At 52.0% G+C, this 13,459-nt stretch overlaps 1 protein-coding gene across 1 annotated transcript in view; it reads right to left on the bottom strand.

Moving 5' to 3' along the window:
* The window catches only part of RYR1 (ryanodine receptor 1), a gene marked incomplete in the record, with an annotated part of 85,448 nt that extends 73,008 nt beyond the window's left edge, over positions 1-12,440 (bottom strand). The window contains 15 exon segments of the mRNA XM_074277611.1: positions 490-682; positions 981-1,102; positions 1,888-2,052; positions 3,091-3,129; positions 3,132-3,249; positions 3,405-3,479; positions 3,901-3,994; positions 4,089-4,182; positions 4,584-4,696; positions 4,885-4,963; positions 5,103-5,177; positions 6,494-6,514; positions 7,037-7,141; positions 7,334-7,453; positions 12,267-12,440. Of these exon segments, the coding sequence (XP_074133712.1) occupies positions 490-682; positions 981-1,102; positions 1,888-2,052; positions 3,091-3,129; positions 3,132-3,249; positions 3,405-3,479; positions 3,901-3,994; positions 4,089-4,182; positions 4,584-4,696; positions 4,885-4,963; positions 5,103-5,177; positions 6,494-6,514; positions 7,037-7,141; positions 7,334-7,453; positions 12,267-12,314 (1,461 nt within the window).
* Between the last annotated feature and the right edge of the window lie 1,019 nt (positions 12,441-13,459).

Consider the following 13,459-nt stretch of genomic DNA (forward strand, 5'->3'; position numbering starts at 1 on the left):
CTGATTAGCTGTGGGACCCTGAGCAAGTCATTTAATCTCTGCCTGCCTCAGTTTCCTTATCTGTAATATGGGAACAATAATAGGATCAACTTCAGAGAATTATTGTGACAATCTCATGAAATAATGCTTGTAAAGTACTTATTACAGGGCTGGCCACAAAGTAGGTGCCATATAAATGTCAGCTATTATTATTATATGACAATATAATAATATAATATATATTATTATATGACATATATTATATCTATATATAATGCAATAATAATAACAATGCAACCAATTTGAATGAAACAGTTTCCAGCTCCTCAACCTCCTCAGCTCCCTTTTCTTGTTTCCTTTGCTCAGTCTCCTTACTTTTCACAGCAGAGTTCATATGTGTGTATACATGTGCAGTCACGTACCCCACATGTGGACACACTTTCCTACACAAGCTCACAGGTGCAATGCACACACATGTGCCCACACATACACACGCTTGTCTGCACACACCTCTTCCTGGAAGAGGCTCTGGCGATTTCGTAAGCTCCGCAGTTTGCTCTGCTTCTCTTCATGCTGGAGCTCCTCCGATGGGGGCTCGAAGTAGCCAATAAGGTCCTGCAAGCTCAAGATGACCCCTTCGATGGGCAGGGTCACACCTGCTGCCGGAGCCCCCTTGGGCTTCCCACTCAGACTGTCCAGACCCCTGAAGGCACGGGATGGAGATCATGGTCATAGGGTCAGCGATTACCAGCCAAGAGGCATGCTGGGTCAGCACAGTTAGTGACAGAGCTGGCTATGTGGCAGGAGCAAGGGCAGTCACAGGAGAGATTAACTGGGTTAGAGTTCACAGAGCAAAAATTTGAGGGTGGGGTAAGAGATTTAGGGTGTGGGGGTCAAGGTCAAGGAAGGAAGACGGATTTGAGAAAGTGGTCAAGAGTGGGAGGGGGGAGGCAAAGCACGGAGCCAGGGCAGGTGGGGAGGCTGGGGCAAGGGGTACTCACTTGATGAACTGGTTGTACAGCCCGGCTGTGCTGTAAATCATCCGGGCTGCCTGGGACTCCTCCAGCTGGCACCGAGTGAGGGACAGAGCATCATCCATGTGGCCTTCCTGATGCAGCATGGCCTGGAGGGGGAGGGACATCAGAGCCGGGAGGTTCCACACATCACCAGCCCCTGGGGCTGGCTCTTCGCCCCTCACTTTCTCCCCTTTGTCTTTCAGGGACAGCCTGTATTCTCTCTGGCTCCCTGGCTCAGTCTATATTCCCTTTTTCTGCCCCTTTCCCCCCATCTCCCTCTCTTCCTGTACAGTCGGTTACAAAGCACTTTGCCTGACTATGCTCTCTCAGAACATACAGTAGCCCTTTGAGGCAGATACTTTAGATGTGAGCCCCATTTTGCAGATGAGCAAAGTGAGGTTCCTCCAGGTTAAGTGACAAGCTCATGGTCACACAGGGAACAATACTTGGGGAAAGAATTTAAACCCAGATCTCTAACTCCAAGTCCAAGGATACAAGGATTCTCATTGTACTCCCTTCTTTCTTTCTTTCTGTATGTTTCTCTCTCTCTCTTCCTCCCTCCCCCACTCTGTCTCTCCCTCCCTGTCTTTCCTTCTCTCTCCCTCCTCCTTTTATCTCCTTCTGTCTCCTCTCTCCTTACCCCCTCTCTCTGTCTCTCTCTCCCTCCCTTCTTCCCTCCCTCTTTCTCTTTTTGTCCTCCTGTCTCTCTCTTTTTCTTTCTCTCTCCCTCTCTCTCCTCCTCTCTCTATTTTCCTCCCCTCTCTTCTCCCTCCTTCTCCCCCCTTCCTCCTTTTTTCCCTCTGCCTCTCTTTTACATTCTCTTCATCTCTCTTATCCTCCATATTCTACTCTTCAGTCAGTGGCCATCTCCCCAAGTCTCAGAGAGCTTTACCTTCCTCTTCATCAGGCCCAGGCGCAAGGCTTTGGGGTCAGGGGCCGCATAGGTGAGCCACAGGCCAGAGGCCACGTGTTGGACAAAGCACAGAGACTCGCCATACTTGATCTCAGGAGGGCCCATCCCTTCCACATCTCGCTTTGGGGCTGTGTCCAGTTTCTCCTGTTGTGGGGATGTGAGGACAGGGAGGAAAGGGGTCAGGATTTCTCTAAGGGGGAGGACACATATCAAAGGACTTTTTTGAGGCAATGGACTTGCTTGGAGGGTTCCAAGGGATTTAGCTTGGGTATTCTTATTTTAAGATCCTTCAAATCCCACCTCAGAGCTGGGAGGCATCTTTGAGATCATTTCATCTTGCCCCTTCATTTTATAAATAGAGAAAAGACGGCTCAGGGAGACAAAGGGACTTACCCAGAATTGCAGAATTAATCAATATCTGAGGCAAGATTTGAATTCAGGGCTTCCTGACATTAGGAAAGCACCGCCCCCCCCCCCCCTCTCTGTTTTCTCTCTCTCTCTCTCTTCTTTTTTTCTCTCTTCTCCTTTTCTCTTTCTCTCTCTGTCTCTCTTTCTCTCTCCTTTCTTTTTTTCTCTCTCTTCTCTCTCTTTCTTTCTTCTCTTTTTCTTTCTCTCTCCCTCCTCTCTCTTTTTCTCTCTCTTCTGTTTCTCTCCTCTCTCTCTTCTCTCTCATTTTCTTCTCTTTTTCTTTCTCTCTCCTTCCTCTCTTTTTTCTCTTTCTCTTTTCTCTCTGTCTCTCCTCTCTCTTTTTCTCTCTCTTCTCTCTTTCTCTCTTCTCTCTTTCTTTCTTCTCTTTTTCTTTCTCTCTCCCTCCTCTCTCTTTTTTCTCTCTTCTTTTTCTCTCTTTCTCTCTCTCTCGTCTTTCTCTTTCTCTCTCTCTTCTTCTCTTTCTCTCTTCTCTTTTTCTTTCTCTCTCTCTTTTTTTTTCTCTCTCTCTTTCTCCAGTAAATACCATCTCTATGAAAGAAAGAATTCCAAGATATCAGCACTAGCAGGGACCTTATAAAGCTTCTAGCCATGTCCCCCCCTTTATTTTACAACCAAGGAAAATGAGTTCCAGAGACAGCAAGGGCCATGCTCCCGAGGATTTCCAGACAGACAATCCCTTGGGCCCAGAAGGCTGCAGCAGGGGTCCTGTATTGGGCGGATGGTGGGAAAAAGGAGACTTCTAGTCATTGGTACCTTGGAAATTCGGAAACAGAAAGCAGTTGCCTTTGGTGGCAGCCCTTTGAGGCATCTACCACTACCAGGCCTTGGTCCTCTGTCAGCGCCAAGTATCTCCCTGTAGTCACGTGTCGCACACGCAGGGGCTGACCCCAGCGCAGATGGCTCCCGCTCCAGCTGGGGGGCGAAGGGGAGGAAGTAGAGGGGTCAGGTCAAAGGCTCCTCAATCCCCTCTCTCCATACTCTGGATTCCTCCCACCTCCCCTCTGCCCCAACATTGGTCCCCTAGATGCCCAAATCCCATATCCTCTTGTCCCCTCAACTCCCTGTACCTTATCCTCAAGGGTTCCAGTCTCCACAGGGAACGGGCGTGGGTGCACACAGCACCCCCTTCATAATGAACCAGCCTAATTGGAGGAGAAGAGCAGCGGGGATTCCATATTCTACTAGTCCAAGTCCCCATTATCCAGGCCCCCATCCCCTTACTATTGCTAAGACTTTGTAGTTCACAGAAACTTCATTTCTGGTCCTCTAAAATAAGAGCCCCAGGTCTCACCAGACCTGCACTTCCTAAACATCCAGAACCTACTCCCATCACCAAACCAGAACTCGGTCTTGCCCAAATCTGGGCCTTCTGGCATTCGAACCTACAGTTCCCACCTCTTCTTTTGGGGGCCCTAAGGCTATTGAACACCATTGAATTCCTTAGAGCCTGGACCCCCAGCCTTCTCCCACCCTAAATCACCTAGATGCCCAAGAACCTCACAGGGATGACATCTACTCCCTAATTCCCCTGGCATCCAGGCCCTCTGTCCCATCATGGCAGACCTGCGCTGGTCATCACTGTCAGCTGAAGAGATGGTCAGACACTCATCCATGTGGCCGTGGAACAGCCGGAGAACATGGCCACCAGTCACGTACCCTTTGGGAAAGTAACAAATGACTCAGTGGATAAGAAAAGGCAGGAGCAGAGAGGCATTTCTGGCTGGTGTCAAGGAATCTCTGGGGGTCCCTACCTTCTTCACACCCAGAACATATGGGGTTCATATTCCAAAGGGTTTGCATGAAAGAAGCATCAGCCTGGAGCTCCCCACTGGCTGTGGACAGGTGCTAGAAAGAAGGCAGAAGGCAGAAGTCATCAAACTGGGGTCAAGAATCAAATATCCCAGTGTAGCTAGGTGGTGCAGTGGATTGAGCACCAGCCTTGGATTCAGGAGGACCCGAGTTCAAATCTGGTCTCAGACAGTTAACACTTCCTAGCTGTGTGACTCTGGGCAAGTCACTTAACCCCAGCCTAAAAAAAAAAAAAAAAAGAATCAGATATCCCAGGGCAGCTAGGTGGTGCAGTGAGAGAGCAGCAGCCCTGAAGTCAGGAGGACCTGAGTTCAAATTTGGTCTTAGACCCAGAGGAAAGAAGGAATGGGACTAAAGAGGGAAGAGTACATATTTGTATTTGGTTTTCCAAGTAACAACAGACAGGGGCAGCCCCCCGAGACTCCCAGACTTCTCACCAAGTATCTTTCAGAAGAGACACTGACAAGGATGAGGTCATCCCCCACCCGGACCTTCTCCCCTTCGGATCGCTGCTTTGAGGCCGGATGCATGGTCCACCAGCAGGCTTCCCCTGGAGGAGACAGGGAGGAGTCAGATTGGGCCTCTGGAGGTTCTCCCTAGCCCTGCCATCTCCCCTGGCTCCACCTGCCCTTCTTTGCTCAGCACCCCCCTCTCTAGCCCCATTTGCCCTAGCCAGCCTCTCTTTGATCTTCAGCATCTTCCCAGAATCCCCTGCTCCTGTCACCTCGGCTCCCCTACCTGTGGCATCTTCTTGCAGGCCCACATCGAAGGCGAGTTTGTCAGTCATGGAGCGGGATGTTGTGAGGCAGCTTAGGTACTGGGGGAGGGAGAGCCAGGCAGTGGGGGGAGGAGGGGAATAAAGAAGGGAGTCAGCCTTTTAGGGGGACAGCCCTCAGCCCTTCCCCTTTCTTCCCCCCTCTTCCCTCCATAATCACCCACCTTCATCCCCAACTTACCATTTGGCTGTGGGCATGCCGGAGTAAGATGGCGTGGCCATAGAGAAGGGTCCGGTGTCCCCCGCCCTGAGATGACTGGGGGGTGGGGAGGGAACGGATAAATGTCTATGAGCATACAGGATTCTCCCGTCCACCCAGCTTAGAACCTCCTCCTCCTTCTCCTCCAGACCATCACCCCCTCACCCCGAGAAGTCACACAGCAAGTCTGTGGAACAAGCTGGGACTCACGTCTGGGGCTGAGGGATGGAAATGTTGGGCCCATGGAGCCATACTGCCTTTCTGCCCGCATGGGTGATAGACTGCCTCTTGTTGGGTCCACTCCCGCCCCCTTTAATGAACAGCCCCGCATTATTGGGGGCAGAACATACACAGATGTGTGTACACACACACGTACAAGCGCCCCCTTCCTGAGCCCCGTTCTCACGGGGCTGAGGAGGAGGGGGCGGGGGTGGGGGTAATTCATATGTTATAACATCATGCCTCATTATAACATCACTGTCAACTCATGCCTGGCCGTTCCCAGAGGCCATGGGATCTCTCCCATGTACCCCACATCACACAGACTAGTGTCTAGACCAGTCCCACAGTGCACGAGCTGGGTGCTGAGGACTGTTGCCACACTGGCCCCACAGGCCATGTGACCGGGGCAGACCCAGAGCCGTAACTAGGAAATGTGGATCCCTGGGACAAGAACTCCCAGCCTCAGAGGAGAGGAGAAAGTGGGGTGGTGGGCTCTGGCCCTTCCCCCAGATGGAGCTTTCCAGTTTAACTGATAATTCTTGTTTAATAGGCACGATATCCCAGGGTTTCTTTGCTGATTAAGGCTACAAATGTTCTCTAAATCAATGCCCCCTACATTTGGCACCCGGTACAAAGCCCTGCTGTTCTGCCCTAGTTGCAGCTCTGGTCGTATCCCATATCACATGGATCGTGAAATAGGACTAGGAAGAAGTATCAGAGGGGCCGTGGGACTGGTGTCCTTTTCACCCACACGGGACCATCTATGGTTCCTGAACTCCCTGTCCACCCTGTTCCATGCCCCTCCCCCAGGTCCCCACTCAAGACTGGGATGGAAGACGAAAGGACCGTGCAATGAAGGTTGGGAAGATCCCATGGCACTGGGGAAGGCAGGAAGAAGACTCTGGAGGGGTAGGACAGGAGATGAGATCAGGGAAGAGTAGAAGTGGGTAGAGAGGCTAGAGAGGCCACTGGAGCGAGGAGTGGTCCCCCTCTCCCCTTACCTCCTTGACTTCCCAGCCCCAGGGGAGACAATGGGGATTCAGGTCAAGGGAGACATGCTGTGCTGACCCCATTGGGCCCCTGAGAGGATGGACCAGAAAATGGGGGATGGGGATTGAGGAGGATAGATTACACCCACAGGCGGGACATACCCACTTATCCAAATTGAGGGTCTGTAGGATGGGTGGGCGGGGGTAGAAAAGAAGCAGAGGAAATGGTGAAACCTGGGCAGGAAATGCTAGGACCAGAAATCCCCCTTCCCACCCATCCCCATATTCTTCAGCTTGGAGAGACCTGGAGAAAGGACGAGGTGGTACAAGTGTAGAATGCCCCCTCCCCAAATGCTTCCATCAACTCCCCTCCCGACCCCATTCTGGGATGGAGCTGCTTTGGGAAGTAGTGAGCTCCCTATCCTTGAAGGTCTTCAAGTAAAGGCTGGATGATTGCTTGGAAAGGGCTTCTTGGTCCCTTTCACTTCCAAGTTCTCAGTTCTCTTCTATCTTCTCTCCATCTCCTGGCTCTCCCTGGGATCTTCCTCTTATTTCTGTCCTCCCAGAACTCCCTTCTATGCTTTTTTTTTTTTTTCTGGTTCTGTTTCTATTTGTCCTCATACTCCCAGAGGCCTCCATGTTGTGTCCCTCTTCATCCCAGGCCTCAGTGCCCCCTCTTGGCATTGATCCTGGCCCTGGGCTCACCTCAGTGCCAGCTTCCACCGTGTTGGCCAGCATCTCCTGCAGGGCTCGCACCGAGAGTGATTGTTCCAGCACGAAGCAGCACACAGCCAAGTCAGGGGGCACATTCTGGAGGGGGTCATGGAGGACAGAGAAGGGTTATCAAGGTGCTTCAGGGCTCTGTTCCAGGAAGCCCTTGAGCTCCATGATGGGTGGGGGGAGAGGGGGAGGATGTGGCTGAGGGGGCTCCCTCTCCCAATTTTCTCCCCCATCCCCTACTCTGCTGCCCTTCTACCCATAGCACCCCAGAAGCCCACTGACCTGGGCATTGCTAGTGGGTTCCAAAAAACAGAGTCGGTTTCCAAAGCCTTCGGCGGCTAGGCAGAGCTTGATTTGCTCCTTGAGAGTGGTAGCGCTGCACTGCAGGACGACCTCATCTTCCTGGGGAGATTGGGATGGGAGGGGAGGAGGAAAGCACAGGCTGAGATTTCTTTCCTCAGGAATTACAGCCTCTTGTTCCTGAGACCTGGAGTCTGTGAAATCTCAACCCTTTTTGTACCCAATCAAAAATAAGCATTTATTAAGTGTCTACTATGTGTCAGGCACAGGAAAAATAAAGACATAGCCTGGGGCAGCTAGGTAGTGCAATGGATAGAGCACCATCCCTGAAGTCAGGAGGTCCTGAGTTCAAATCTGGCCTCAGATATTTAACAGTTCCTAGCTGTGTGACCCAGGGCAAGTCACTTAACCCCAATTGCCTCAGCAAAAAAATAAATAAAAACAAAAAGACATAATACAGAACAGTCCCTGCTCTCCAAGGGGTTTACCTGCAGCTGGAGCCTCCCAATCAGGAATCTCATCTTACCACAGACCTACTGAGAGCTTAGGAATTCCTATTTGAACCCCTCCCCCTCCTACTGAACCTCTGTCTTCCCTAACCTGGATCCCAGGATGCCCTCTGGTGTAGAAGCTCACAGATTTAGTACTGGAAGGGATCTTTCAAGGAACTTTTAAATTTAAGTCTCTCAATTTACAGAGGAGGAAATTAAAGTCCAAAGAGGCATAATTTAACTCATATCTCACAGCTAATAAATGATCAAGGCAGGCTCTAACTCCACGTTTGGCAAAGATACTGGACTGGTTTGCTATTTCCATCTCCAGCTCATTTTACAGATGAGGAAACTGAGGTAAGCAGGGTTAAATGACTTACTCAGGGTCACAAAGCTAGTGTCTGGGGCCACATTTGAACTCAGGTCTATCCTGACTCCAGGCCTGATGCTGTAACCAACATGTCAGCTAGCTGCTCCCTGATACTCAGGGTTTTTCACGCCCAATTCTGAAGCCCCAGAGCTCGAACTCTCTCCTGAAACTCCTCTTACCCTAAGTAATCCCAAACTTCCTACTTTAAGATGTCCAGCCTTTCACTCTGGGCACTCTCCCTGCCCCTTCCTAAGCCTCAAACAATTTCATTGAAATAGCCTCTGTAGGGGGCAGCTAGGTGGCACAGTGGATAGAGCACAAGCCTTGAATTCAGGAGGACCAGAGTTTAAATCTGTTCTCAGACACTTAACACTTCCTAGCTGTGTGACCCTGGGCAAGACACTTAACCCCAGCCTCAAAAAAAAAAAAAAAATAGCCTCTGTATTCAGGAATCCCAAGTCTCCTATTGGATGACTCCTCTCTGCATGCTCAAGCAGAAATTCCTTCCTTCTTTTCTTTCTTTCTTTCTTTCTTTTTCTTCTTTTTTTTTTTTTATAAGGCAATTGGGGTCAAAAAGAAACTTTTTCCTTTCTTCTTTTCTTTCTTTTTTTTTTTGTAAGGCAGTTGGGGTAAAATGACTTGCCCAGGGTCACACAGTTAGTGAGTGTTAAGTGTTAAAGGCTGGATTTGAACTCAGGTCCTCCTGATGCCAGGGCTGGTGCTCTAGTTGCCCCTCCAGCACATTCTGAGATACCCTCCCCAAACCCTTTACTCTGAGCTCCTGGGGAAAATGCATCAAGGGGATGGACCAGTTATCAGTAATACCCACTAGGGAAATTTGTAGCATTCTAGCCCCTTAGACTTTCCAAATCCCAGCTCTCTCCACCGGGAACCTGGCGTCTTCTCCCTCTCTCTAGTCTAGGCTGCCTGGTTTTAGGCAGCCAGCTTATTCTTCCTGTATAAGTGCCTTAGAGACAAAAGCTTGGGATGTGAAATTAAAGGGCCCGAGTGACTTTGGGAAAATCACCTCTCTGGACTGACATTTTTTCCTTTGTAAAATGCAACTTCAATTAAGTTACATTTAAAGAGCCTTTATTAACACCTGCTGTGGGCCCGGGACTATGTAGATAGTGGGGACATAAAGATAGATATGAAAGGGTCCTTGCCCTCAAGAAGCCTCCTGAGGAGACTCTGTATAGGGTTAAATAGAAAGAGGATCCATGTTTAAATCCACTGTCACCCTCATTGCCTGAGTGATCTGGGGCAGTCACGTTTCTGGATCCCAGTTTCCTCAGCTGTAAAGGAGAACGGTGAGTATGTGAAAGTTGTTTTGCTTGACTATGGATATTTCTTAAGGGAGTTTGATTTTCCTTTTTTTTTCTTTTTTTTTTTTTTTTTTTCTTTTCCAATGGGAGAGGGCGGGAGGAAAAGAAAATAGATTTTCATGAACTAAAAAAAATAAAATGACATTAGACTGAATTGTCTAGAACAGCCTTTTTAGTTCTAAATGTTTCCCTGGTTCAGTCCTTTGATCATTTAAATACAAAATTTTTTGGTTGGAGGGGGGCTGCCCCCCTAACCGTGGGGGAGATTAGGAAAGGGCACCTACAAGAGAAAGAGGTAAGCATTCTACCAGGTGGAGGTGGGAGAAGATGGAATCCCAGGCAGGGGCCACAGCTTGGGTGATAGCATAGAGGTGGTGAATGCAATGGTACACACAGGGAACACCATTTTGGTGGAACGTAGAAGGCATAAAGAGGAATAATGGGGAATTAGTCTGGGAGGATAGATTGGAGTCATAATGGGAAGGGCTGTAAATGCCTAAGCAAGGAAGGTTGCCATGGTGGCTTCTTGGGTAGTTTTGGGATGAGAAGAAAGGGAAGCCGGGAAACCAGTGAGGAAGCCATCGCCTCAGGGCTTTCCAGACTTCAACAGAAACCCTCAGGGCCTGTGCTGAAGGGAAGAACTTGAGTCAGAGTTCCCACAGACTCCCCCAACCAGGTTCTTCCAGCCAGACCCCTCCAGTTAGCAGTGCTCCCTCCCCCCCAGCCAGATCCCTCCAGCCAGATCCCTCCAGCCAGGCCCCCATACTAGATCCTTCCACCAGGTCCCCCTCACTAGCTTCCTCCACCAGAGTCCGCCAGCCAGCCTCCCCACCAGTCCCCCAGAGAGGCCCCTTCCCCAACAGCCAGTATTACCCCCTCTCCAGCTAAGTGAATCAGAGCTAGGAGCAAAGCTGTGGCCTGGGTCTGGAACTAGGCAAAAAGCGAGAAAGGGCCGGTTGGCAGGAAGGTGTTGCAGAAGGGAAAGGACATGTTTGTCTAGGGAATAAGCGCTGGCTTTGGTCTGGCCTGGTTCAAACCCCCGTTCTATCACTCATTATCTACTGTGACCTTAGATAAGTGATTCAGCCTAAGCCTCAGTTTCCTGGTCTGTAAAATGAGAGGGCTGGCTTAGGTGGCCACTAAGTTCGAGTTCTAGATCTAGGCCCATGCCCCAGAACGCTCCAATCCCTCCGCCTTTGGCAGGGGAAGTATTTCCTAAAGTGAAGGAGGTTTGGAGGTTTCTCCAGTCCCTCCCAGAGAGACTTCACCCAGTCCTCTTAAGGTCCAGTCCTCGTCCTGCTTAGCAGGATTTTATGACTGATTGTAAACACGCCAATCAGAAGCTCCCGAGCGGGCCGGCCAGCCAATCGGAGCCCGAGGCTGGGAAGCGGGGATTGTGAAATGTACCAATGGGCTCTGGAGCTGGAAGGGGTCGAAGCCCTGGTGGGGCGGGGCGGGCCCGCGCAGCTGTCTCTGTCTCTCACCCCGCAACCTTCCATCCTCCCCCCCGACAGCGCCTGACACCTCTTCTGCCCAGCGTCCCCTCCCCGGCTGCTCCCCCTTCTAGAAATTGGACCCTTCCTTCTCCCGTCCTCTCCAGCTTAGGGAAGGTTAGGTTTCTGCTGAGAAGGTGCCCCCGTCAGCATTTTCCTGAGCCCTGGGGAGGGAGTGGGGATAGGGCTCCCGGCCTGGAGGCGTAAAGGGTTGTAATGAAGGCGCCCCCCACCCCTACAGACCCGAGCCAGCCTCTCGGAAGGGGGAGGGGGGGTGCAGGGGCCAGGGATACCTCGACTCTCATCCTCCTTGGAGCGCCCCCTCCCCCTCCCGCTCCCCCTTGGCTGCCCGCCCCCGTCCCCACCAGCAGCCCCAGCTATTCTGGGCAGCACACCTGTTCCCCCAAATTCCCATCTCCGCCCCCGCCCTGGCCTGACCAAGCTCTGTCATGCAGAGATCGAGAGAGACCCAGAGACAACGAGAGACCCAAGGATGGAGACCGAGAGACAGGCGGAAGGCCTCGGCTCTTTGGCAAGCTCGGCCTTCCAGACCAGCTCGCCCATTCCCTTTATTCGAGGGAGGGAGCGAGGCCCAGAGACGTGGGGGTTCCGGGAACGGAGCGCCAGGGACACCCGGGAGCCCAGAGATTGAGTTCCTCCCCCCCAGAGACCCCCAGACTCCGTCCGGGGGGGAGGGGAACTTGGCGAGAGGACGGCGGGACTTCTCCAGGCTCCCCCAGCCAGGACTCCTCTCCACCCCTCACCCCAGGACGTTAAGTGGGTCAGAGCCAGGAACTGGAGAACGAGGCCGAGAGGGGGAAGCTAAATTAAGCCGACAGGGAAACTGGCATTAAGGCGAAGCTGTGGTCCCGGGCTAAAGCGGCCACCACGTTAGCACCCCGGTTCCGGGGCGCAGGGAGAGCACGCCTTTCCTTGCATTACCCTCCCCCCAAATCCAGGGAGGCCGTAGGAGTTTCCTCTATGCCCATCTCACCCCCAAGTCCTAGAGCCAGAGACTCCCAGACACAGTCAGGGACCGAGTGAGACGCTCAGAGACATATGCCAGACACTGGGAGACAGAGGGAACCCGAGGGATGGGCGGCAGACGCGAGGGGACAGGGCCTGGGAAAAACAGGGCGTCCACAGGCCGAGACCCTCGGGGACCCTGGGAGGCAGCCCGGAGAGCTGAGAAAAGACGCACGGAAACTTAGAGGCAGACACCCCAGAGATACTCACAGTTCGGAGAAACTGGACGTCATCCTCGCCCTCCCCTCCATCCCCCATGATCCCGAGGAGTTGAGGCTAGGACTGGGGCCGGGGGGCTGCTGGTGGGACCGAGGGGCCGGACGCTTGGAGAGGGTGGCTGGGAAGGGGAGGACAGAGATGGCACTGGGAAAAGGGCTCGGAGAGGGGGAATGGGGGTGTGTGGCTCCTGGGGTCCGCCCCCTGACTCCTACTGGTTCGGAGTTGGGGGGCGGGGCTAATATTGGCCTAGCCCCCTGCACCCCGTAGCCCTGCCGCTCCTCTTTCCCTTCTTGGGCCGGGAGCCGAGATGGTTTTAGACAGATGGGTTCTACCAGGTACCCCATTCCCGGCGCCCCTCAGTTCCTCATATTTGAGGTCTCTGGAAGGAAGAAATTTCCTTAGATGTCATCTAGGCTCTCTCCTCCCCACCCTTTCCGAGTCCTAGGCTCCGGGCCCCTAAAGGTACACATATATTTGCCTAAATTTGCGTTACACACACGCACACACGCACACACACACAACTTCATCTGCATATAATTTACATGGCACTGAGCCCTTGCCCCACCCACCGGAAACGGGGCACATGACTTGGGCTGAACCACTAAGCGCACAGGTGTGTATTCTTATGCAAATATGCTCACTAGGTATTATGGGTAATAGAGTTGGGTGTTGGGGAGGTGTAGGAAACCTCAATACAGGTCCCTGCCTGACTTCATTTCCTCCCCCTCCCCCATCAGAAGACTCAGGAAACCAGTTTCCTTCCTCACTCAGCACATCTGCACCACTTCCCCAGCTGTGTCATGGGAGAGGAAAGAGGGGAGCCTACGGGTTCTCCAAGCACTTGTAGTCATCATGTTTTAACCACCCATCCCTTTCACTTTTTCCTCTTGGGAGCAAGGAGGGGGTGTTTCCAACTTCCCTCAAGGTCTAGGCCCACCTCAGCTCCTCCACTCCTCTCTAGCCCCACAGCCACACAGATCAGTGAGGAGGAGGGGGACAGCATCTGCTTTCTTCTTGGGCACAGCTGGAGTCACTCTGAAAAGGACCCGAAGAACATCTGTAAGAAGCAGGTGGTAAAGTCGATGTCTCAGTCAGAGTGAGATCATAAGAGACAGAGATAATGGGGGTTTGCGGAGGAAAAAGAGAGAGAGCGAGGCAAAGACAGAGAGATAAGATAGATATCA

The sequence above is a fragment of the Sminthopsis crassicaudata genome, chromosome X (genome assembly GCF_048593235.1).
Source record: "Sminthopsis crassicaudata isolate SCR6 chromosome X, ASM4859323v1, whole genome shotgun sequence".
Taxonomy (NCBI): Eukaryota; Metazoa; Chordata; class Mammalia; order Dasyuromorphia; family Dasyuridae; genus Sminthopsis; species Sminthopsis crassicaudata.